This window comes from Haliotis rufescens, unplaced genomic scaffold (assembly GCF_023055435.1).
Source record: "Haliotis rufescens isolate VD_foot unplaced genomic scaffold, xgHalRufe1.0.p SCAF_78, whole genome shotgun sequence".
Taxonomy (NCBI): Eukaryota; Metazoa; Mollusca; class Gastropoda; order Lepetellida; family Haliotidae; genus Haliotis; species Haliotis rufescens.
This window is the reverse complement of record NW_025964370.1, coordinates 1,549,091-1,576,428: the sequence shown is the minus strand read 5'-3', so window position 1 is coordinate 1,576,428 and position 27,338 is coordinate 1,549,091. Positions and strand designations below refer to the sequence as shown.

Below are 27,338 nucleotides of genomic sequence, written 5' to 3'. Positions count from 1 at the left end.
TAGATGTTGACACATTCACAAACCACCATCTACTGCACTTCAAGTCATTGTGTTGTGCCTGTGAAATAATAACTGCCAGCCTTCGATCAGTGTTTGATTTTGTTTATTCTTAACTTGGAAATTTTGTATTTTATTGAAGTTTATGAGAGCAAACAATTACGCTAAAAGGTAGCGAAAAGGCAAAGCTTTAAACAAAACAAAATACAAATATTTTGTGTATTGCCCAAGCCAAAGAATGAATTCAAAACGCAGAACACGAAATAATGTGGCCACGTGGTGAATGGCAAAAATGGCATGAAAGAAACAAAATGGCGGGAACAACATTGCGCCTGTAAATTACTGTGACTAGAGCCACAAACGAGCAATAAACGTTAGAAATTACGAATGGGAGACCCTAAAGGTAACAACCCATAAACAGGTAACAATGTAGCAGCATACAATGAATGTAGAAAAACGCAAAATAGGGAAACAATAAGCTTTAGTGGAAGTGACAAAGCAGTTATGTGTTTTGAAGTGACGTCATGACTTCCGGGTCACGTGCGGACTGTGCGAGGGGGGTGCTGCCTCCTGGCGGTTGATACAACTTTCTTCAGCAGCTGGATCTCACACAGTTTGTCACTCTGTCAAAAGACAGCAGTAGATGCAATACGGAGTAATGCAGGATAAGTTAAAAAATATAAAAACTTAACACAGTGTATGCAGATGGGTTTTTTAACACCATGAACGCATAATTCTGCACAGTGAACATGATGGAACTATTGTTCTACAAGAGTTACCTCCCAACAAGTTATCTCCCCTGCAAAAGTTTCAGGCTTATTCCCATTCCGAAGAAGTCGTGGTGAGTGAGACGTGCTGCATGCATCCTCTCTGTGGTACGGCCTGTGCCTGATGGCCGTTACAACATTTTACATGTTTTCTTCAGAGATTAACTAAAACATTATTGGGTAACATTATTTTATTCAATAAAGAAGAAATCGTAACAGAATTTTCAATTAATTTCACACTGATTGTTTCTTGTCACAGCATACCTCTCAACTGAAAAGTCCACAATGCTGGCGTCTACTTCCAGAACCCAACTCCTGTCTTACTGTAGAATTGAGAATCCTGACACTGACATGACAAATCACTGACAAATAGTAACAGCATGTATAAAGGCCACACTTCTGTTTGTGTGTTGACCAGGCTTGGCCCCAGCCTCTCCAGCCCAAGCATGCGTGTTACATGGAAAGCCTCTGTGTCCCTCAAGAAGCAAACTGATGCTCGAATGTCAGCAGAGTAATGGCCTCACATAGTTTTACAGAGTTGCTACTGAACCAGCTTTGTGGCAGATTCAACTCCATCGCTCTTCTGGTTTTTACACACATAAAATATTTTAATAAAACATAAAGTCAGAGATTTATCAAGATTTCCAAACTAGGTGCCTTGCAGACAAAATGGAAAAAAGACGTAATTCTATTCAAAATTGAGACTTGAGGTCTTTAATTTTTCATTCAATGCTAGACATTAAAGTCTCTTCTTGTTTATTGGTCCTGTTGTCAGTAAAATTCAAGTCACCCATATCAATATCTAGTACTTTTACAGCTTAACAACCCTAAAACATTCAAATTTAGGAAGTTGTCTGACAATTGCTTCTGAATTGTCAGTGGCTGAATACCCACCTCCGAGCAGGTTTAAATAAATTCCTGTAAATCCCATGCTTTTAAGCAAAGGCGAGAGAGCACTATTCTTTGAACTACCACAAATCATAACAATAATCATCAACATAATACTGCTCCGAGATTCCAGGTTAATATTTCCACTACTCACTTTGTCATGAGGAGTAATGGTCAGGAGGCACACACCACTCTGTGAACGCTGTGGCAGGAACAGAAGGCAACACAGTTATGCCTCAATAAAACACAAACAAGTCCTCGGGGTTCAGGGTAATACACAACAACCGCTGATAGTGTCACACAGCTACACAATTCAACCATAATGATAGAAACACAAATTAATTTAGCTCTTTTTAATTTTCCGTCTTGACCACTGAAATCTCACACATTCTAAAAGTTAAATATTTGAAGCTGAAACAAAATTCTAATGTTTTGTCAATTTTGGATTGGCCAGTCAATTGAGTAACGATGTCAGCTTATCTCCTGTAGAAGTACCCACAATAAATATTCAAGACCACTTCATTTGTCATCGGTGCAGCAAGTTACAATTGCTGCCTGTCAGATTTGACGTACACAGATAAGTGAGATATGGAATGCATTATGTCTTGTATATACAGCTCTAATATATAAAATTCATATGAAACGATTTTGGTGTATATAACTGTGAGTCATTAATAAAGCCATACCATGAACAATTGTTAAATGACACAAAATATTTCAATAAGCAATAATGAAAAAAATCCTCCAAAATACATGTCTCCCTAAAACTTATTTCAAATCAATTTACTTTAGTATTGTTTTTCACTATACTTTCATCTGTTTGTGTAAAACGTGTATAAAAAGAAAGCGTTGTTCGAAATACTGTTTCTGCACACAACAGCACTATGTCTCGAACACTGAAGACCATCAAGTATATGAAGTATAAATAACATGAAGTAACTAGTATTTAAGATTATCATCAATTAGTCCCTTTATGAGTGAACTCGCCTACATCAGCATCCTCGTCCTTATCAAATACTTCTAATAAGCACAGGTAATTGTATTCAATCAAGGTCAACAATCATGGGCACCACACAGGATCTCCCTCCCACACAATATGCACCACCAATATATGTCACTGGAAAATCACTTCCATGCAATAGTTGGTTAGTCTGTTCAAATCAGTCTCACTGCTGTGGTTATCTAAAACTTTTCTGATGGAGTCTTCTTGAGATTTTTCCGGAAAAACACTTTTCAAATGTAAGAACAAGTCTTCAGTGACACTAGGAATGCGTTTTGGCGGCTCCTCTCTGTCGGCGTTATGTACTCGGGGCGGTGGTTGTCTCCCCCTTGTCTGCCAGACACTTCCCCCATTGGCCATGTTGCCATGGTGATCTGTATGGTGGTGGGCGACACCATCAGCTCCCCAATGTCCAATGGGAAAGTGGTTGCCCACATTCACAACCTGCTGTGGCTGTCTGCCTCCAAACTGGGCCGGAGGGGGGTACCTGGAACACAGATCACATGACAGTCACAGAACACAGATCACAGATTATAGAACACAGATCACATGGCAGTCATAGAACACAGATCACAGATTATAGAACACAGATCAGATGACAGTCACAGAACACAGATCACAAATTATAGAACACAGATCACATGACAGTCACAGAACACAGAGCATAGAAAATAGAACACAGATCACAGATTATAGAAAACATGTACCGGTAATAGAAGACATACTGAAAGGCTACACACACAGAACTGGTCGAATAGAGGGGATGTTATGTAAGGCTCTGCCACTCGTGAAAATACCTCCTTTCCCTATCACTCAATGAGAGGAACATGATATTTCACTTGACACATGGAATATCCCATTTATGATATACTTTTTGTGTAGTTGTCTACAGAGCTATTGATTAGATTCATTACATATGCAAAACCTACCTAACAGACAGGGAGGTTTCATCACCCCTTGTAATTGCAACTTGATACATTGTTCCGTGTTTGCAACATCTTTAAAATTATTAACAAAAGTAACAAATAATATTTGAGGTCTATCATACATTTGGATATGATTATAAATAAAAATTCTATCTGTTTCTTACTTTCTTGTTTTTTTATTCCTTTCTTGTTATACCGTGTACACAACATACTCTCATCTATCGAGTTCTCATGCAAAATTATGACATTGCAAGATCAGAAAATGGTTGACAATATAAAAATAATCAGCACAAACTGCCAAGGCCTGAACAACAACAAAAAGCGTAGAGATGTTTTTTTTAAATTTGAAAAAGAACAAAGCAAATATATATTGCCTGCAGGACACCCATTTCACTTAGAACATAGAAAATAAAATTAAACAAGAATGGGGATCAAAACATTGTATATTTAGTTGTTATAAAAGTAACGCCCGAGGGGTAGCTATTATGTTTGAAGAAAACTTTGAATTTAAAATATTGAAAGAAGTTCATGATAATGAATTTGGTAATTTTCTTGCGCTTAAAATGCAACCCTGAGAAAAAATATTTACTCTAATCAACTTGTACGGCCCAAATACCGACACGCCAGCATTCTTCGAAAAAATAATAGATATTGTCAATGAGTTTTAGTCAGATCACTGCTACATCTGTGGAGATTGATTTGTATAACTATAAAAACTTAAACAACCTAAATGCCAGAGAAACAAGAAAGAAGTGAGCAAAGCTCACATACCCCCGTTATCCCCGCTGGTCAACAACAAATAGTAAATAGTTTGTTAATAAATAAAATATACCTGTTGCTTTAAGTCAGAGGAACTGCCCTTTCCTTTGTCACCCCATGAGGATGCATTATGTTTGAAATGAACACATGTTTCTCCAAATATATTTCAGTCTAGTGTGGGATAATCAATGCTTAGCACAACATACATTCTTGGAATCCTTTCATACTGGAAATTAACTACAAAGCATGATGCATACTTATTATACATTAAATGAAAAAGAGCAAAAGAGAATTACCATAGTTCCTCTATCAAAAAGAAAGGAAGAACAGAGAGAAAACGACTGACAAAAACATATCGAAGCATTGTTTGACACCTCAAAGGATATAGAAATTAAAAACGAAATACTTAGGAAACTACCAACTGTTTCTCCCCTTACCGTGGCTGTTCTACCTACTGTTACTCCACTTACTCCCCTTACAACTGTGACTGTTCTACCTACTGTTACTCACCTTACAACTGTGACTGTTCTACCTTCTGTTTCTCCCCTTACAACTGTGACTGTTCTACCTACTGTTACTCCCCTTACAACTGTGGCTGTTCTACCTATTGTTTCTCCCCTTACAACTGTGACTGTTCTACCTACTGTTACTCCCCTTACAACTGTGGCTGTTCTACCTACTGTTACTCCCCTTACAACTATGGCTGTTCTACCCACTGTTACTCCCCTAACAACTGTGACTGTTCTACCTACTGTTACTCCCCTTACAACTATGGCTGTTCTACCTACTGTTTTTCCCCTTACAACGGTGGCTGTTCTACCTACTGTTTCTCCCCTTACAACTATGGCTGTTCTACCTACTGTTACTCCCCTTACAACGGTGGCTGTTCTACCTACTGTTACTCCCCTAACAACTGTGACTGTTCTACCTACTGTTTCTCCCCTTACAACTGTGACTGTTCTACCTACTGTTACTCCCCTTACAACTATGGCTGTTCTACCTACTGTTTCTCCCCTTACAACTGTGACTGTTCTACCTACTGTTTCTCCCCTTACAACTGTGACTGTTCTACCTACTGTTTCTCCCCTTACAACTGTGACTGTTCTACCTACTGTTACTCCCCTTGCAACAGTGACTGTTCTACCTACTGTTACTCCCCTTACTGTGACTGTTCTACCTACTGTTTCTCCCCTTACAACTGTGACTGTTCTACCTACTGTTACTCCCCTTACAACTATGGCTGTTCTACCTACTGTTACTCCCCTTACAACTATGGCTGTTCTACCTACTGTTTCTCCCCTTACAACTGTGACTGTTCTACCTACTGTTTCTCCCCTTACAACTGTGACTGTTCTACCTACTGTTTCTCCCCTTACAACTGTGACTGTTCTACCTACTGTTACTCCCCTTGCAACAGTGACTGTTCTACCTACTGTTACTCCCCTTACTGTGACTGTTCTACCTACTGTTTCTCCCCTTACAACTGTGACTGTTCTACCTACTGTTACTCCCCTTACAACTATGGCTGTTCTACCTACTGTTACTCCCCTTACAACTATGGCTGTTCTACCTACTGTTTCTCCCCTTACAACTATGGCTGTTCTACCTACTGTTACTCCCCTTACAACTGTGACTGTTCTACCTACTGTTACTCCCCTTACAACTGTGACTGTTCTACCTACTGTTACTCCCCTTACAACTATGGCTGTTCTACCTACTGTTACTCCCCTAACAACTATGGCTGTTCTACCTACTGTTACTACCCTTACAACTGTGACTGTTCTACCTACTGTTACTCCCCTTGCAACAGTGACTGTTCTACCTACTGTTACTCCCCTTACCGTGGCTGTTCTACCTACTGTTACTCCCCTTGCAACAGTGACTGTTCTACCTACTGTTACTCCCCTTACCGTGACTGTTCTACCTACTGTTTCTCCCCTTACAACTGTGGCTGTTCTACCTACTGTTTCTCCCCTTACAACTGTGACTGTTCTACCTACTGTTTCTCCCCTTACAACTGTGACTGTTCTACCTACTGTTACTCCCCTTACAATGGTGGCTGTTCTACCTACTGTTTCTCCCCTTACAACTGTGACTGTTCTACCTACTGTTTCTCCCCTTACAACTGTGACTGTTCTACCTACTGTTACTCCCCTTACAACTGTGACTGTTCTACCTACTGTTACTCCCCTTACAACTGTGACTGTTCTACCTACTGTTTCTCACCTTACAACTGTGACTGTTCTACCTACTGTTACTCCCCTTACAACTGTGACTGTTCTACCTACTGTTACTCCCCTAACAACTGTGACTGTTCTACCTACTGTTTCTCCCCTTACAACTGTGACTGTTCTACCTACTGTTACTCCCCTTACAACTATGGCTGTTCTACCTACTGTTTCTCCCCTTACAACTGTGACTGTTCTACCTACTGTTACTCCCCTTACAACTGTGACTGTTCTACCTACTGTTACTCCCCTTACAACTGTGACTGTTCTACCTACTGTTACTCCCCTTACAACTGTGATTGTTCTACCTACTGTGACTCCCCTTACAACTGTGACTGTTCTACCTACTGTTACTCCCCTTACAACTGTGACTGTTCTACCTACTGTTACCCCCCTTACAACTGTGACTGTTCTACCTACTGTTACTCCCCTTACAACTATGGCTGTTCTACCCACTGTTACTCCCCTTACAACTGTGACTGTTCTACCCACTGTTACTCCCCTTACAACTGTGACTGTTCTACCTACTTTTACTCCCCTTACCGTGGCTGTTCTACCCACTGTTACTCCCCTTACAACTGTGACTGTTCTACCTACTTTTACTCCCCTTACCGTGGCTGTTCTACCTACTGTTACTCCCCTTACAACTGTGACTCTTCTACCTACTGTTACTCCCCTTACAACTATGGCTGTTCTACCTACTGTTACTACCCTTACCTTGGCTGTGCTGGAACGCCTGTTCGTGGAGCCTGTGGATGTTTTCTCAGGAATTCATCCAGCATCGGTCCGTGCCTTCCAAGCGGGTCTTCCGCCGGCATGAAGTGATCACCCACAAATCTATACATCAGCAATCTGAAACAAATTCAGGGTTCCACTTTATGCATAAGACCTTAGTAGATAACAAGTAGCACAGCTAGTAGCCATCCCCCTAAACCCAAGTCTGGCATCATCTCCCCTCAACAAAACTCCCCTCACTACAAGGAAACTCAGATGACCTTAATAGATAACAAGTAGCACAGCTAGTAGCCATCCCCCTAAACCAAAGTCTGGCATCATCTCCCCTCAACAAAACTCCCCCCACTACAAGGAAACTCAGATGACCTTAATAGATAACAAGTAGCACAGCTAGTAGCCATCCCCCAAAACCCAAGTCTGGCATCATCTCCCCTCAACAAAACTCCCCTCACTACAAGGAAACTCAGATGACCTTAATAGATAACAAGTAGCCAGCTAGTAGCCTTCCCCCTAAACCCAAGTCTGGCACCATCCCCCCTCAACAAAACTCCCCCTCACTACAAGGAAACTCAGATGACCTTAATAGATAACAAGTAGCACAGCTAGTAGCCATCCCCCAAAACCCAAGTCTGGCATCATCTCCCCTCAACAAAACTCCCCCCACTACAAGGAAACTCAGATGACCTTAATAGATAACAAGTAGCCAGCTAGTAGCCTTCCCCCTAAACCCAAGTCTGGCATCATCTCCCCTCAACAAAACTCCCCTCACTACAAGGAAACTCAGATGACCTTAATAGATAACAAGTAGCACAGCTAGTAGCCATCCCCCTAAACCCAAGACTGGCATCATCTCCCCTCAACAAAACTCCCCTCACTACAAGGAAACTCAGACGCTCTAGAAATCCACCATCACAGACCTTTCACTAACAGAGATCAAGGGTATTACATATTGCCTGCCTGTGAAGATGTAATTAAGCAAAAGACTTTTCAACAAGCATCAAATCAGCTTGTCACAACCTTTTTAATCCTTATCCTTATTGTACATCTGGCTTCATCCAGTTAACTGTGGCTATATGATGCTATCAGTAGATTGTATTCTACATGATGCTATCAGTAGATTGTATTCTACATGATGCTATCAGTAGATTGTATTCTACATGATGCTATCAGTAGATTGTATTCTACATGATGCTATGAGTAGATTGTATTCTACATGATGCTATCAGTAGATTGTATTCTACATGATGCTATCAGTAGATTCTATTCTACATGATGTTATGAGTAGGCTGCCATCTACATGATGTTATGAGTAGGCTGCCTTCTACATGATGCTATGAGTAGATTGTATTCTACATGATGTTATGAGTAGATTGTATTCTACATGATGTTATGAGTAGGCTGCCTTCTACATGATGCTATCAGTAGATTGTATTCTACATGATGCTATCAGTAGATTGTATTCTACATGATGCTATCAGTAGATTGTATTCTACATGATGCTATCAGTAGATTGTATTCTACATGATGTTATGAGTAGGCTCTATTCTTCATGATGTTATGAGTAGGCTGCCATCTACATGATGTTATGAGTAGGCTGCCTTCTACATGATGCTATGAGTAGATTGTATTCTACATGATGCTATGAGTAGATTGTATTCCACATGATGTTATGAGTAGGCTGCCTTCTACATGATGCTATGAGTAGATTGTATTCTACATGATGTTATGAGAAGGCCGTATTCTACATGATGTTATGAGTAGATTGTATTCTTCGTGATGTTATGAGTAGGCTGCCTTCTACATCAGAGCTCCCGATAAGCTGTGTATCTGCGTAAAATACGCATCAGAAATGCAGAAATACGCAGTAAAATCAAATCAAAGTGTATCAAATACGCAACGAACATTACAGATACGCTACAAAAATAAAACTTGTGCGTATCATCAAAATATTGTGAAGTAACCCTGCGCATTCGATTGCCATAGTCCGAGATGACAGTTACATCATGATCATTTGCCATCACACTTTCTTGTGGAAGTATCGTGGTATTTTGAGTCCTATAAAGCTCTCGAACCCACATGAAACCAGTTTGCAGGGCCTAGATGAATAGTGTTTTTAATTATTTAACTTAAATACCCACATGTGTAAAAACTAGTGCGTAACAGAAATTTGAATACCCAGATAGAATTACTGATACCCAATGATTTTAAAATGCATGGGTAAAATACCAACAACAACAAAAGCTTATTTGGAGCTCTGTACATGATGCTATGAGTAGATTGTATTCTACATGATGCTATGAGTAGATTGTATTCTACATGATGCTATGAGTAGATTGTATTCTACATGATGCTATGAGTAGATTGTATTCTACATGATGTTATGAGTAGGCTGCCTTCTACATGATGTTATGAGTAGGCTTTATTCTACATGATGCTATCAGTAGATTCTATTCTACATGATGTTATGAGTAGATTGTATTCTACATGATGCTATGAGTAGGCAGTATTCTACATGAAGCTATGACTAGACTTTATTCTACATGATGTTATGAGTAGATTGTATTCTACATGATGTTATGAGTAGATTGTATTCTACATGATGCTATGAGTAGGCAGTATTCTACATGAAGCTATGAGTAGATTGTATTCTACATGATGCTATGAGTAGATTGTATTCTACATGATGTTATGAGTAGATTGTATTCTACATGATGCTATCAGTAGATTGTATTCTACATGATGTTATGAGTAGATTCTATTATGCATGATGCTATGAGTAGATTGTATTCTACATGATGTTATGAGAAGGCTGTATTCTACATGATGCTATGAGTAGATTGTATTCTACATGATGCTATCAGTAGATTGTATTCTACATGATGTTATGAGTAGATTCTATTATGCATGATGTTATGAGTAGATTCTATTATGCATGATGCTATGAGTAGATTGTATTCTACATGATGTTATGAGAAGGCTGTATTCTACATGATGCTATGAGTAGATTGTATTCTACATGATGTTATGAGTAGATTGTATTCTACATGATGCTATCAGTAGATTGTATTCTACATGATGTTATGAGTAGATTCTATTATGCATGATGCTATGAGTAGATTGTATTCTACATGATGTTATGAGAAGGCTGTATTCTACATGATGTTATGAGTAGATTGTATTCTACATGATGCTATCAGTAGATTGTATTCTACATGATGTTATGAGTAGATTCTATTATGCATGATGCTATGAGTAGATTCTATTATGCATGATGCTATGAGTAGGCTGTATTCTACATGATGCTATGAGTAGGCTGTATTCTACATGGTGTTATGAGAAGGCTGTATTCTACATGATGTTATGAGTAGGCTGTATTCTACATGATGCTATGAGAAGGCTGTATTCTACATGATGCTATGAGTAGATTGTATTATGCATGATGCTATGAGTAGGCTGTATTCTACATGATGTTATGAGAAGGCTGCCTTCTACATGATGCTATGAGTAGCCTGTATTCTACATGATGTTATGAGTAGGCTGTATTCTACATGATGTTATGAGAAGGCTGCCTTCTACATGATGCTATGAGTAGGCTGTATTCTACATGATGTTATGAGTAGGCTGTATTCTACATGATGTTATGAGAAGGCTGTATTCTACATGATGTTATGAGAAGGCTGTATTCTACATGATGTTATGAGTAGGCTGTATTCTACATGATGTTATGAGTAGGCTGCATTCTACATGATGTTATGAGTAGGATGTATTCTACATGATGTTATGAGTATATCCCCCAGTTCTTACCTTTCCTCAATGATTTTCTTCCAGCTGGCTTTTTCCTTCATGAGGTCGCGGTACTGGTCATTGGACAGTATCACCGAGTCCTCCTTCTCAGCTAATCCTAAGATATATCTGTTGACAGAAATGAAGACAAACTGCAAAGATGACTTCATAAAATAAATGAACAGTTTTCAGATTTGACGTCAGGATGGACGACTTGGACTCACCTACCTGTCATCACAGCTCACCTGACCCTGCTAGCACAACCCACCTGTCATCACAGCACAACCCACCTGTTATCACAGCTTACCTGGCCCTGCTAGCACAACCCACCTGTCATTACAGCACAACCCACCTGTCATCACAGCACAACCCACCTGTTATCACAGCTTACCTGACCCTGCTAGCACAACCCACCTGTGATCACAGCACAACCAACCTGTTATTACAGCTCACCTGACCCTGTTAGCACAACCCACCTGTGATCACAGCTCACCTGACCCTGCTAGCACAACCCGCCTGTGATCACAGCACAACCCACCTGTTATTACAGCTCACCTGGCCCTGCTAGCACAACCCACCTGTGATCACAGCCTACCTGGCCCAGTTAGCACAACCCACCTGTCATTACAGCTTACCTGGCCCTGTTAGCACAACCCACCTGTCATTACAGCTTACCTGACCCTGCTAGCACAACCCACCTGTCATTACACCTCACCTGGCCCTGTTAGCACAACCCACCTGTTATTACAGCTCACCTGGCCCTACTAGCACAACCCACCTGTCATCACAGCACAACCCACCTGTCATCACATCTTACCTGTCCCTGCTAGCACAACCCACCTGTCATTACAGCTCACCTGGCCCTGCTAGCACAACCCACCTGTTATTACAGCTCACCTGGCCCTGTTAGCACAACCCACCTGTCATTACAGCTTACCTGGCCCTGCTAGCACAACCAACCTGTCATTACAACTTACCTGGCCCTGCTAGCACAACCCACTTGTCATTACAACTTACCTGTCCCTGCTAGCACAACCCACCTGTCATTACAGCTCACCTGGCCCTGCTAGCACAACCCACCTGTTATTACAGCTCACCTGGCCCTGTTAGCACAACCCACCTGTCATTACAGCTTACCTGGCCCTGCTAGCACAACCCACCTGTCATCATAGCTTACCTGGCCCTGCTAGCACAACCCACCTGTCATCACAGCTTGCCACCAGTTCCCCTGTATTGTCCGATGTCATGACATCTCCATAGGAGGTGGGGACAGGTGAGACCTGGCCCCGATTTCTCGAAACAAACTTAAGTTTTTACTCAAATCTCAAACTGAGTTTGCAAAAAAAACTCAGCTGAGTTTTTTACTCAACTGCATTTCTCGAATCAAACTCAGCTGAGTTTTTAACTCAGGACTTAAGTCCGATCTCAGTTGGTTTTTTTTATGTGATGTAAGCGGCCTTGGCGCGAGATTTGACTTCCGTTTTCAATGTAAACACTGGACCGTAAACACTTTGCCGTCTGCACATGAGTGTCAACGTACGAGACACGACGGTTTAATGTCGATGGTGGCAAGAGGAGGCCGAATTGGACCGAGGGGGAGAGGGAGCTACTTGTTGAAGGAGTTCATATGCGACACGATCGCTGTTTTGGAAAATTCAAGGGGTGCGGCATTGGCGCAAAGAACAAGGAGCAGTCGTCGGGAGCAGATTACCGAGGTCCTAAATGCGTAAGTTAATGCACATAAATATTCGGATGTAACATTGAATGTAGAAATCGAAATACCTTGCTGGATACACTGAGCCTTTAAAAACGAGAACCATAGCATGTCTACACGCATCCCAGCCGAGACTGTCGGACCCCATCATGGCTACACGTATTCATAGCCCTCATAATAATTAACACTGCCAAAAACTCACCAATTTTCTAAATTCTGGACCTGCCTTTGTTAATGATGTTGTTGAAAATGAATGATATAATGTTACAGTAGCCTATTTTAGTAAAAGTACATATATCAGTGAGAATTTTTTTAATAATCGAAAATATTGGATAATTTGTGAATGACATATTTGAAAATTGTATATTGAAATGAAGCAAATCGTATTCCAGAAAATACAGTTATTTGTGAATATTTGCAGATGAGGTCAGGAAGCAATATGGTACTTGAAACAGAGATGTATGTTTACAAATGATACTGTTTGTTTTTTGTATTTTGTATGCAACTTGCTATTAATTATTATTGTTTTCACAATTTCATAAATGTTTTCATCATTTTCATAAATAAATATCCCCATCTTCCCTTGTATTATTCACTCATAACTCACTATAAGAAATATGTTAAAATACCTCCTATTTTTTACAAGAAACAGCGACATGTTACAATACAATTATGATACATACATAAGATTATTTAGTCTTGCGTGACCATTGATACAATGCCGAAGTATACTGGTAATGAACATATTGTATTCTAAGTGATGGAACTGTTTATTGAAAATGTAGACATTATGTTCTGATTAATTTATCTCAAGTTTACATAACACATTTATCAACAACACAATATTTCATTGGGTGGCGTCTCCTGCAGTCTACAGACGACAGGTTTATTCAAGGCTAATATGTATAGTAGTGCCAGTGCAGTCAAACAGGTATAAACCATCAGAGGTAGGGTTAAGTACATGTTTGCATATGTGCTAATGTTGCATTACTTATTGTGCTGTAGATGGGGATTCAGCTGCAGTTTTACTCCTAGAAGCAGTGACACCAACAGAAAGTGCCTTTTGTGACAATGGTAAGACATTATAATCTTATGTCAATAGTATAAAAGTAGATGTATTTGTATGTATTTGCAGAAATACAAGCTGCCCCTTCACCACAAATAGTTTTCCCTCCAAATTTTTGCTTGCAACCAGTTCAATACACACCAACAAGTTCAGCATGGGACTCATAAAATGAATCTTATGCTGGTATGACCTGTCGGTGGCCATGGACATCCTTACATACTATCAATACAAGATTCATAAGCAATGATCACAGGCGAATCATTATAACATTCTCAATATATATATTCAGTGATCCACATCAACTTGTCCAGACTACTGATATGCAGTATATGATTTTGCATCAGTGTTGCAGGGACAGGAGCATGGATGTCTTAATATCCCTGGTTGGGATACTACATACAGCGCCAAAAGTAACCGAGGCCTCAACATGTACAAGCGGGAAAAAAAGTAACGTTTGTGAGGAAGAAATAACCACACAACAAGGGAAATGTTCTTATTAGATAATGAAGATATGAGAAGAAACTGAGTAAATATTGGCAAGCTAGTTTTTCATTGTTTGCCCTAAATTTGTGTTACTGAATGTAAGCCTGTTTTCAACTCTACTTTTGCCAATTTCCTTCAATGAACTCTTACTTTAAGGGAAATGAAAACCTGTGTGATGATGAGCAGGTATATTCCTGATCCTTGAGTTCAATAGCATTACATGTAACCTAATCTTTTCAACTGAACTCATATATTTGGTTTGGCCCCCAAAACAATTTGATCAATTTATTGGAATGGATGTAATATGGATAACATTGATAACATTGATAAGGGAGATAATCTGATTTTTATTAATGTTTTACTGTTAATAAATGTTGAACTTGAAATACTATTGTGGATTTATTTACTATCCCCTGCTATGAAGTGGAAGGGGGACAGATGAATGTGTGCTGTCTGTCTGTCCATTCACATGAAATATGCCAAACTATTGGAGGTATTCTTTCAATAAATGTTGACCATTTTAGTCATGCAAAAATGTTCTTATCTTTCATTACTACAGATGCATCTATACAGATAAAATTCAGTGGAAACAGTTGGTTTATACCACATCAACTGGACACTTAATAATGCACACATCCTCTTACACAAATCAAACATTTTGGTACACAATTACACATGTATATATAATCACATATGATGCACATATTTATTCATGCATCAAATTCACACCTCAGTTCATAAGATGTATCTGCTTACAGAATGAACATTTTAGTCATTCATTAAAACAAGCATCAGGTATGGAGACTAAATCTTACCTTCCATACATCAAATAGATTTATGAAAAGAATGACTCGCATATATAATTTCTGACATTAACACCACTCGAGTCATTAGCAATGTTGACATTGACATTGGCATTTTCCATTCCATCAGAGGGTTCATGATGCAAATTAATTATGTCTTTCCTATCAATTCCTATGTTGTGAAGTACTACACATGCTGTGATAATTTGACAGGCCCTCTCTGGTGATGTTCTAAGGCCACTATGTAAACAAGAAAATCGCCGCTTTAAGATGCCAAAGCTTTGTTCTATTAAAACTCTGGTTCGGACATGGCAGCAGTTATATTTTTCTTGACTTCTAGATGCTGGAGAGAGGAATGGTGTCATCAGGTAGGTTTTGCAGGGGTAGGCTGAATCCCCTAACAAAAAAACTTTGTATGTGCCTGTAACATACAAAAATAAGAACACATGACATATGAAATTCTGTCACCCAAATAATATTTGGAACGGCAGGGGAGATAAATTGATAGACATGATCACACTATACAAATGAGAACTTAAGTATTTCACATCATAATGCTGTCTGTCTGCTAAGGATGCTAGAATATCGTGAATGGTGCTTTTACATTTCTTCATGAAAACATTGCAACATGCCAGCTCAAGAAATATTTAACAACTTCAGTGGTTATGTGATCATAATTTATTTCTGACAAAACCAGCTTTGAGAAATATTCACGTTACTTGTATTTTTTTTTAAGAGTCATTTGTACCGATGTTCATAGCAACTACAAAGTCTGGTAATCAAATGTGATACCTACCATTTTCAAACGCAACACTGATTCTGCTGTCCCTGAATATCCTGCTGTCATGTACACTTCCTGGCCATTTTGCTACACAGTTGATACATCTGTATTCTGCATCACAGATCATCTGAAAGGGAGCAGAGGCCCGTTTTCATTGGTACTGAAATATACTTTCATTTGTAAATAATGACATAAAATTACCATTATTTGTTAGGTATCATGTAATCATAATTTAATTTTTTGTTGGTGTTAATAAATACATAACTTGTGTGAACCATTTATATACATACCTGAACATTCATCGAATGATAGCCTTTACGATTCAGGTAGTCACCTTCATTCACCTTTGGGCCTATGATTCTTACAAATGTGCCATCTACACATCCTAGCACATTTGGAAATCCTGAAAGAAAATGATTTTATTTTTAATTGGTTGGAATCTTGTATTTGTGTAAAAACATTCATCCTCCTAAATGAAGTGAACATAATATGGAACAGCAAAATACTTGTAAATATTACTCAAATAAGCATATCAAGTTTCAGCTTTATGAATAAACTTACTGATATGATCAAGGTCAATGCACACTACTTTTGAAAATGTCAGATAATTCAAATACTTGTTAATGATTTATTATTTGATAAACATACCAAACATTCTTATTTTTTATTATTTTTATTGGTTAAAAGGATGATGGTGGATGGTAATTTCATATTGATTCATACCTGAACATTTTACACTATACAATTACAGAATGTAGCCTAAGGGAACTATTATGTCTGTTCAAAACAATGCCGTTTTCCGTTTTCTAAACTCCGGATTTTAGCATTGCTCTAACTTGCACTTAGAGTTATGCCCCCCTTACTTTTATAACGTAATGTTAAAACGGTTGAAAGGTCGATGAATTACCTGCGATTTTGTGAAACTTCTGTTTTGTGGTGTCTGCGTCTGATCCTGTCGGCATCCTCACAAACTGGTAAGCAGCTGAACATAGACTGGTGCAAACATCTCGGACAGACCGGAAGACCGATGGTGCAGATATTGCCGAGAAGGAGTCAGAAATGAGGGAATAAAAGCCTCCCGTAGCAAGGAATCTTAGCGTAACAAGTACCTGTGTTAAGGGTGGAAGGGGGCTGTTACGTTGAGTTGGTCTTTGCAGTCTGTTGGACACGAGTGACACGATGTAAAGAATCGTTTCCGCCCGAAACCTAAATCTAAGGAACAAATCATCGTCCGACATGTATTCCAGTGGGTTTTCACGATCGGTAAGCCGCCTGGAAATAACCTGTCTCCTTCTCAATCTCCGCTTACGTCTTTTAGCAATCGCCATTTTTGTCCGAATAAAAACTTAAGTTACCATGTAGGCTTACTTAAGTTTTATGTGGTTTCGAACTCAGTTTGAGTCGAAAATTGAACTCAGTTTGGTTTGAGAAATGAATTTTGCTGAGTTTTCTCAGATTTGAGTAAAAACTCAGACTTAAGTGTGTTTTTGAACTAAAGTTTGTTTCGAGAAATCGGGGCCTGATCATCTGTGACTACCTCATCTAAATAAATGCTGTGTGGGTTCTTGGGCCAGTTAGATGCTAGCTTCATAAAATGATTCAGCTTCTTTTCTTTAACCACCCTGATTCTATAATCCTCAGCATACAGAACACAAATACACCCACGATAGTACTCCTCTTTGGTGTAGATGCCACGGTGATTTATATAATATCCACATTATTAGACCCGCTTTGATATTTTGCATTCAGAACTACCTGATTATATGTTTCTGATGAACGAGAAGCAGAAATCAGATGTGCTTGTCTGAATGCCTCGCTTAGTTGTACCGAGAAATTAGAAGCCTTGATGCTGTTTGGATGATTAGAAAGTTTCTGATGCGACCTCCGAAGACGTCCTCAGATCTTCAAACAAAGAGGATAATATTGGAGTAAAGAATAGGATCTTAACAACATTGTGTCCCTAACTGACTCTGCTAGCCATCACAACCTACCTGTCGTCATAGCTTGCCACCAGCTTCCCCTGTATCTTCCTGGATGGAGTGAACACCAGGTGTTCTGATTCCTCCAGCCGCAGCAGGATGTCCTGGTCTCGGATCTTGTTGTCATGGTAGTTCCTGTATTTCCGCCACTCGGGGATGAACACTGTGACCTTGTGACCTCTGTCCAGGAAGTAGTCAACAGCAATCTGGATACCTTTACAGGAGAAGATCTTGCTGTTGCCGTGACTGGAAAGAAGCCCCACAATGCATCAGTAACTGGGCACAGCCCGTTCTTGTTTGATCAGAGAACTTGGTACAGGTGACAGATCACATAGTGCCACACGTTAGGCCAGTATGTTAACTGAGAAAGAATTCTGCCAAAATCATGCATCAGTTATCAACATTTGGCTTGACTCAAAAACCTGAAGACATGTCCGTCCATTCCACTTTTGTACTGGATTCCAAAGCTCCCTATATATCCGTACAGAGAGAGCTGATGCTGGGTCTTGCAACTGTACCACCAAGTCCCTGTCTCAACGATGAAACAAACAAGGAAGGACTTTCTCTATATTCCCATAAATTATTTGAGACAAGTGGAATAAATACCATGTGTATTCTCAAAAACTCAAAGGATTTGCTTGACTTTTGACAATCTCAAAAAGAACCAAGTTCAGTTTTGTCAAAAATCTGATTTTCCACTTTGTACACTACTATCTCACACAACAAGCTTTGGGGAAAACTTGATTCCTTGATCCATGGGGCTTTTGTTACAACACATGGTGGCCATCAACAAGTCACATATCTATATTCAGAGCAATTTGTCAAAAAATGAAACCAATGCCATCTCAGAAAACAATATGTGACATGCAGGATTTCCTCTTTGAAGACATTTGTGTACAATTTTGGGGAAAGATATTTAGTCAAGAAGTAGGCATCCCATGGGCATCACTTGTGCCCGCCTTCTTGCTGACCCTCTTCTTTATGCACATGAATCGAAAGTTCTGCTCAGATTGGCAAAGTCAAAGGAAGGTAATTTGGCCAAGACGTTTAACTCAAGCTTCACATGCTCTGATATCAAATAGGATGTGCTACTACACCAGCGACAGTGACAGTATGACAACATATCTATAAACACAACATGATAAACATCAAAATATCACTAGATTTCTGTAGGGCTTTGATGTCTGCACATGGATGTACAACCATTGTAAACGATGGACAAATATGCAAATGGAAATAGTTTGGAATGTTTTAGGATATTTCTGAATGACAGTTCACCTATTCCATGACATATGTTTGTATGTTTATCTTGAGGACCTTTCAAAAATGACAAGGATGAAACATTTGTTGAATGGACTGTGTAAGATTTGACGAATCATTACATCTTGCTGGCCTGTGGCAGAAGTGCTGAGTTCACTGCAGGGAGTGAGTGAGTGAGTGAGGTGGGTTTAATGCCGCTTTGGACACTATTCGAGTTATATCACGGCGTGTCAGCATAATGCGGGAGGAAAGCCTGAATGATGCACATGTTTTACGACTTAAATAGAACGCATGAGTACAGGAAAGGTGCTGACAAACCTATTAACATAATTGTGACAAAACAGGATTTGAATCCACAATCCTAGGTTTCTGGCGTGCCCAATGGTAACAGATTGGTAACAGTCTGGAGATGAAAGGGAATGGATAGACATAGGGGTTTAAATTCATGGTCGCGTCCACGTTTAGTTCACTTATAAAGCGATGAGCATGAACGTGCATGCGTGCGTGCGTGTGTGTGGTAGCCCACTGAGATACCATGAGGCACCCCACTCAGACACAGTATAGTGCCGACCAGTCCTTGTCCTTGTTTTAGCCCCTTAATGCCGAGCGCCAGACAGGGTAACAACAAGTACAATCTTTTAATGTCTTTTGGTATGACGTGGCCGGGTTTCCAACCCACGACCTTCTGCTCTCGGGCTGATGCTCTACAACTAGACTACGGAGGTGGTGATTTGTTCTGGTATTTTGTACCCATGGCAACAATATCATGTAAATTTGATATCATAGTTACGTAAAGACATTTTCTTGAGATATGGAACTTTTCTGCACAATGGTATAGGAAATTTGAACATCATAAGCGAAAACGAGGCAGATACTGTTTTGCACTCACAACATGGCAACATTACTCCCATCGATGATGACGTAACGAAGAGCATCCTTTGTGGGAATGTTTTGTTGTGTAGATCCTGGAGCCAAACCATCTGATGTACTGTAACCTTGCACAGGGACAGCAACAGGGGGCGCAACTCTCAGCATGTTGACAGACATGAGAGGAACAGGCACTGCCTGTTGTTGCTGTGGTGCACCCCCTCCTCTCTGCTGTGCCTCGTGTCGTACCTGAGGTACCACCCGTGTTGATGCATCAAGTGCCGTATGTCGCGCATCCTGTGCCAATGCCACAAGTCTCTGTTGTCTGGGTGGGATCTGAGGCATCCTATCAGGCAAGTCTGGTGCAGCTTCCCAAAGCTTCATCACACAAGTCTGTTCTTGATCCGAATCTGGATCTGATTTTCGTTTTGTGCCTGAAACACTTTGGTGCTTTGGTGATTTTGCTTTCACTTGTTTTGTCCTGTCTCCGCTGCTCTGTTGTTGGCGGAAAGCTGCTTCCAAGTCTTTCTGCTTCTGCTCATTTTTCTTTTTATCCCTTTGTGTCAAACCCCCTTGTTTGCTGGCCCCTTTAGTTGTCTGTTTGTCTTCGTCACACTGGAAATGATCCTCCACTATCATGATGTCGTCATCCAAACACACCACATCGTCCTTCAACTCCTCAGCACCAGCCTGGCTGGCATCTGTCCCCACGCCCAGCCTCTCCTTCCCTTCCTTCACCTTCATCAACAGACTGAGGAAATCGGCTGGCTTCATGGGTGGGGGAGCATAAAGAAACCCCTCCTCAATCTCCTCATCTGTGTAACCAACAGATGCAGCAAACCCCTTCAGCTCTTCAGCATCTGACCCCTGACCTTTCCTTCTCGGACTAATGTGTGCTGCTGATGTGAACTGCTTCGTCACCGTGGAAACCTCTTCACTAGGTCTCCTACCAGACACGCCATCTTCCATTGTCTTCCCCAAAAGTTCATCAACCTCATCTGATGATTTCTTCCGGCATACTGGAGCAGTAAATACCTTTCTTGTATCTTCACCTCTCGCTCGCACAATAACCTCAGATGCTGTTTTCCTAACACCTGAGCCGTGGAGCTGTTGGTCCGACACGTCTTCCGTCTGACGCTGTCCCACCTCCAGAAAGACCCGCTTGATTTTGTCGGGGTAGTGGAGTGACCCACTGTGTTCTCCAAACGTCTCCTCCAACTTCTCATCCAGTCTCTGAGAGGCAGCCCTGCCCTTGGCATTCTGGGAACTGGGGTCATTGCAGGAAGTGATCTCAGGGCTGTCCACTTCAATGGCGTCACTGCTACACCCGGTCAGTTCCTCCAGGGCTGACAGAGCCAGAGTAACGGCCAGTTCATTACCACTGATCTTGATGCTGTCGGAAGATTGTCTTATCAACACAGCATTTGTGTTTTTTTCTACGTTTTCAAGAATTTCTTCGTCAAGAAAGTCGGCAGAGCACTTAATGACCTTTGTTTCTTCTGGGTCACTTAGGCCAAGAATGTAACTCTGGAAAATGAAAAGTACAGGTCATTAGAAATATTACCAAATATGAAACACTAGGACAGTCACTTGGACCAATCAAATAGGTGGATTTCGTTACGCGTAATGATAAAGCAAGACATGGGCCATTGGACATATGACACCAGAGTAGTGTGCCCCCAGTTCTCAGTTTTTCAGTTCCATAACTATTCTTTTACGACAATATTTTACGATGCACAAGACTGTATTGCAATCCCTTTTACAATCGATCACCCCTTTACGATCATAAGGGTCAGGTCCCAGTTTCGTGGCTATTGGATTACCCAAACTCTATCCTTAGTCCTTGGATCCCCTTCACAATCTATCAAACCTAGCTTTACAATCATTAGGGTTAGGTACCCGTTTAGTGGCTATTATAGATTCTATAGCTGCTCCTAACATTCTTTAAACAAAAATGTTGAGAAAACAGGGTGAAATGGTTTAGTGACAAATATTTTGGCTACTTGAAATTGTCCTGGAACATTCATACAAGCCACTTTCACCCGCTACATTTATTCAATACTGATTCAAAAGCAAACTCCCCCGTGTGTTGTCACAAGCCATGTTGATGCCTCCCTAGTTCATTACTATTATTCACATTACCCTTACAGTGTTCCCTACTACACTCTTCTCTTACAAAAATCACCCAATGAATTATTAAATAAAATGTCATTCATGCAAGTACGATGGCCGTCGCCTGGAGACATTTTCAGTTTGGGCTATATCGGCTCATTCCTGACAATGGGACAAGTACAAAATGCCATCGGGATCACTCATAAGAGTCTGTAGACTAAAGTCACGAGACACCAGTCCTACCCCTAACCTTCGTAAGAGGCTGTCACCTATTTAACCATCTATGTTCAGTTCCGTAACATTGTATGCATGACTAGGGAAATTTTATTTGGTTTCACAGCGTGGATGTAGTTTACTCGGTTAGCTGTCGTGATAACAATCTGAAGTTTGCAAGTTCGCGTCCAACGGATTCTCACAATCACAACAGTTTGCTGTTCGCAAGTAATCCTGATAAAATGGCTGTCTGAAAACATATGACGTCAGAGCTTGAAACATTTCATTGGTTGGTTGGTTGGTTGGTTTTTTAACGCCGCACTCAGCAATATTCCAGCTATATGTCTGGACCAGACAATCCAGTGAGTGATATCATAAGCATTGAACCACGCAATTGTGATCAATGCCATGCTTCAACCAAGCCCGCGAGGCTGACCACCCGATCCTGTTAGTCGCCTCTTACGACAAGCATAGTCGCCTTTTACGGCAAGTATGGGTTGCTGAAGACCTATTCTACCCCAGATCTTCACATGTCGAAACATTTAATATTTATCAGCTAGCTAGGCCTAGTTGTATCAGTTGGTTTGCTACCCGATATACGGGTGAAAATCTCCCACTCGACCTGTACAACAGTAGGTTGTTGGCAGAAATGTATTTTAAGATATTTGATTTCATTTTCAAGACTATTCACAAGTAGATCATGTAGATTACCTTTCTTAAAATGTAAAATGCTAATAAAATGTTCTTTTAAGTTAATATTTGTTTGTTTATGAGGAAATATTTTCCTGGATTTAATTAAAACATGGCTGTCCCTGATCTAAATATTATAAAAATGTAACATATCTTATTTTTCAGATACTCAAATGAACATTAATTACATGTATCCTATCATTATTATCTAAAACCTAATTGAAAAAAAAAAATTAGGAAAAAAAGATGTCACTCAAATTAAAACATGCAAAAAGCTCTCGACTCTGTTACAACGTACTAAAAAAATAACTGTGCTATGGAAGATAACTCTCATATGCTTCCTCTTTTGGCAATATGTCTATGAAGATCATCTGCTGGTGATAGATAGATGCCACATTTATGGACAATGTTCAAGCTAATGACATCAAGATGTCTCTGGTACAGTATGTTTTCTAATAGGGCTGGGACGGGTAACTCGGGTCAGGTGGGTACTGAGTAGGACCTGTGGTTATTACATTGTTTAAGGCAAAAATTATCTAGAACACTATGGTTACACTTTAAGTGACAAATGTTCACATAACTTTCTGACTAGACACACATTCCTTCTGACTTTATATGTTTGCATAATGATATAACTTCAGTGTATGCATGACACCAGTTCCGTTAATACATGTACCTACATTTATTTTGAGAGTTTCCCAATCTGACATTTTTTACCTACAGCGGGTACCGGGGGGGGGGGGTAGATTGGGGCTCGTCCCTGCCCTATTTTCTATGCCTAAACTCTTTTATACAGACATACATACAGACAGACACACAAATTCAGTACTTCCCTCTTTACTGTACTATTGACTTTCCACTTAATTACTCTGAGGAATCCAACAGCAACCCCGATGTTTTTAATAATAGTCATATTGGTAATGAAGCCCATCAAGATTCAGCTCAGCAAGAAAGATGGACCAAGTATACATGGTGCCCATATTACAGTAAATCATTTATGGTGAATTTCCAAGATCTCTTTTTAACATACTGTGACAGTATATACAAACAGATTGAAGAAAATGTAGAAGACAGTGTAGATACTTTAACAGACCTTTACCATAGTGCTGCAGACGAGTTTAAAAAAGTGTACAAAGGTAGTAAGCTAACTGACATTTCACCACAGCCACCTTGGTGGGATGATCAGCTGGAAGTATTAAAACAAAAGAAATATACAGCTCTAAGGCTCCATAGGAAATATGGACAGGATATTGCTATATATATAGAATGTAAAAGGAAATTTAAAGAAACATTTTATTTGAAGAAGGAAGATTATTGCCATAAACAGAGGGAAATGCTCAGTACATCCGAACATGATTCAAAATCTTTTTGGAAAGTGTTAAAATCCTGCAGAGTAAATCATAAGAATCCTTCCAACATAACAGTAGATTAGTGGTTTGAACATTTTAATAACCTGTTGAACTGTAATTCTGACTGCAGCTATGACTACAGTGACCCAATTTGGGAATACACAGATGCAGATGACAGGGACTATTTATGTGAATTAAATTACCCGTTTACACAAGAGGAAATTAATGCAAGTTTGAAATTGCTCAAAACAAGCAAATCTCCTGGCCCAGATGGCATAGTTAACGAATTCTTTAAAGCAACTAAGAACTATATCTCACCATTATTAACAAAACTATTCAATAAACTTTATGACAGTGGTATATTTCCTAGTAGCTGGGGCAAGAATATTATTTGTCCCCTACACAAATCAGGCAGCTTCTCAGACCCAAATAATTACAGAGGCATCTCCTTGATAAATTCATTGTGTAAAGTTCTTACAACAGTAGTTAACAACAGACTTCAACATTGATGTGATAACACCAATATTATATCTGAATTTCAAGCTGGCTTCAGAAAAAATTATTCCACTATTGACCAGATATTTACCCTACAAGCTATGGTCAACAAATATTTATCAAAGAGAAATGGAAGGTTTTATTGTCTTTTCATAGACTTTTCAAAAACTTTTGAGAGTGTGAACCACAAAATGTTATTTAACAGATTCCTTCAACTGGGAGTTAAAAGTAAATTTCTCAATTTTATAATTCAGATGTATTCAACACTATGTGCATGTGTGAGAAATGATTGTGGACTATCGCCATACTTCAAGTGTACCATGGGTACTCGTCAGGGGTGTATCTTAAGCCCTCAGATCTTCATCATATCCCTTAATCTGTTAGTTTCAATTTTGGAGGAAGAAGGTGGTAGAGGTGTGTTTATATCTACTCATATCCCTGATGTATTTGCTCTGTTATTTGCTGATGATGTGTCAACCGTCTCTGATACTGCTTTACAGCTTCAAAAGAAAATAAAGACCCTGGAGAAATTATGTGACGATACTGGCATGAGAGTCAATCTGAATAAGACTAAAATAATAGTATTCCAGAATGGAGATTCTCTTCTCAGTTATGAAAAGTGGTTTTTGAGAATGGTCATCAGATAGAAGTTGTCAACATGAACAGATATTTAGGAATTATTTTCTCACCAAAGTTATCTTGGACCATGGCCCAAGCATGTCTAGCAGCAGAGGCAAGGAAAGCACTTCTATCAGTATATAATTATCAAAAACAATTTGGACACATTAATCACCACCCTCTACTGAGAATTTTATAAGACTTGTCAGCTGAAAACGAACAAATTATAAAAAGCATAGGTAAATTTCTCCTCCAAGTCATGAATATTTGAACGGAAACATAGTGTTGAACGGTAAATCATTATTAAATCTACTCAGCATGCAAATATATGTACAGTATATTTCCATTGTATTATGGGCCGGTGGCCTGAAGTACCGAATAAAAAATCTAAACTCTTTTATACTGTCTATAGATCTATAAAATGCAAAGCATGGTGGGATACGAGGCATAAAAAGTAATGTTTCTCTACTCCGTAACACTCAACTCTGTAATGCTGTTAAGCGTAACGGAGAGGAAGAACTCGTACATATTTTCTCACAGTGTTGTTTTTGTGCTTATATATATATACAAAGGGTTGAACATTGGTAATTTAGTAGACCTAGTTTTGTATGTCATTACCACAGTAACTGGCTTATAAGGCATTACCAGAGACCATATAATAGATTCTCTAGATGGTCTCTGGCATGACTGATTGAGTACCAAAGTCCTAGCAAGTAACACAATACAGTACATGTATTTTCACATTTCATCTCAAAAGGGGTGAAAAGGTTCTTATTTTATGCTATGTAGCAATAACAAAATGTATGAGTTACAACTCCGTTACAACAAACTCAACTTTGTTACGTCAGGATTTTTATATAGATGACAACTCTTTTGACAGTGTTTGACAATTGCCGAAAAACTTTGATATTTTCATGAGTTTTAACTTTAGATTAGGATTAATGGTAATATATGTTGTGACAAAAGATTAAAAATACCATATTTTGGATACCGTCTTTCAAATGACTTTGTTGTTTGGCAAACTTTTGAAATATGGATGGAGTACTTACAATTGTTTAAGCATACATTTTATTTAGCAAGTTTCCATTTATATTAACACTGAATTGTATTCATCCTTAAAGTTAATTGGTCAATATGATTTCATATTTCAAAGTAACCTAGTGCTATTAAAAATACTTTCCATTTTGTGATACGTAACAGAGTTGAATGTCCTAGCGGATTAGGCTAATTCATTAATTATTTTCTAATTAATCAAACATATTAATGCACTGCACTGATCTAGAAAGTACTTCTCAAGTATCATTTTCTCTAATATCAAGAGAAAACTTATATTAAGGACACTTTTATTTTGGCTAGTTGATAATAAGAAAATGGGTCTGTTTTGAGATTTTTACCCATAGTCACCTTTGCATTCTGTCTGTCCCATTTTCCTCCTGTGACGGAAACCCATCTCTTTTGCTTGCCACCGTCATTTGATACTTCGTGAAAGAAAACTCTTGTGCCGTACAACCTTTCTACTTTGCTTTTCAGAGCGTCGATCAACCCGACCTTATCATGACAAACGATGAATTCATCAGAACTTTCCGTTGCGGACATTATTTGTCGTTTGAGCACTCTATATATCACTTCATTTCACACAAAAACTATATTTTTCATAATCTATAGACAGTATTGATAACGTACACACCTTGTCGCGTGTTATTCATGTGTGTTATTTCGAACTTTTACAATATGCAGCGAAAACTTATCAAAGTTCGATGTAAACAACGAAGTAACTGAAATCCTGGAATTCCCAACCTCCGTTCCTGATGTCATATCCATTCTT

At 39.4% G+C, this 27,338-nt stretch overlaps 2 protein-coding genes and 1 long non-coding RNA gene across 3 annotated transcripts; 1 reads left to right on the top strand and 2 right to left on the bottom strand.

The window, feature by feature from the left end:
- Positions 1-940: 940 nt before the first annotated feature.
- Positions 941-27,338, bottom strand: LOC124126526 (NEDD4-binding protein 1-like). Its single transcript, XM_046489982.2, has 6 exons — positions 26,918-27,338; positions 20,059-21,563; positions 17,922-18,155; positions 11,105-11,212; positions 7,283-7,417; positions 941-3,139 (listed from the first exon to the last, which is right to left on the bottom strand). Exons 1-6 carry the CDS (start codon positions 27,107-27,109, stop codon positions 2,767-2,769), a joined length of 2,547 nt encoding a protein of 848 aa, XP_046345938.2. The 5' UTR covers positions 27,110-27,338; the 3' UTR covers positions 941-2,766.
- Positions 12,672-14,299, top strand: LOC124141853. Its single transcript, XR_006862088.2, has 3 exons — positions 12,672-12,809; positions 13,803-13,871; positions 14,208-14,299. It is a non-coding gene; the product is annotated as an uncharacterized LOC124141853 (long non-coding RNA).
- LOC124126527 (putative nuclease HARBI1) lies at positions 14,293-17,910 on the bottom strand. The gene is made up of 4 exons (XM_046489983.2): positions 16,838-17,910; positions 16,221-16,333; positions 15,946-16,057; positions 14,293-15,570 (listed from the first exon to the last, which is right to left on the bottom strand). Exons 1-4 carry the CDS (start codon positions 17,256-17,258, stop codon positions 15,182-15,184), a joined length of 1,035 nt encoding a protein of 344 aa, XP_046345939.2. The 5' UTR covers positions 17,259-17,910; the 3' UTR covers positions 14,293-15,181.

Coding starts and splice junctions, on each gene's coding strand:
- LOC124126527 (XM_046489983.2), bottom strand. CDS start 17,258: ATGGCGATTGCTAAAAGACGTAAGCGGAGATTGAGAAGGAGACAGGTT. Junction 16,334..16,837: donor GAAGTTTCACAAAATCGCAG/GTAATTCATCGA, acceptor ATTTTCTTTCAG/GATTTCCAAATGTGCTAGGA. Junction 16,058..16,220: donor ATCATTCGATGAATGTTCAG/GTATGTATATAA, acceptor GCTCCCTTTCAG/ATGATCTGTGATGCAGAATA.
- LOC124126526 (XM_046489982.2), bottom strand. CDS start 27,109: ATGTCCGCAACGGAAAGTTCTGATGAATTCATCGTTTGTCATGATAAG. Junction 18,156..20,058: donor GGGAGTAATGTTGCCATGTT/GTGAGTGCAAAA, acceptor GCTTCTTTCCAG/TCACGGCAACAGCAAGATCT. Junction 7,418..11,104: donor AAGAAAATCATTGAGGAAAG/GTAAGAACTGGG, acceptor AATTTGTTTCAG/ATTGCTGATGTATAGATTTG.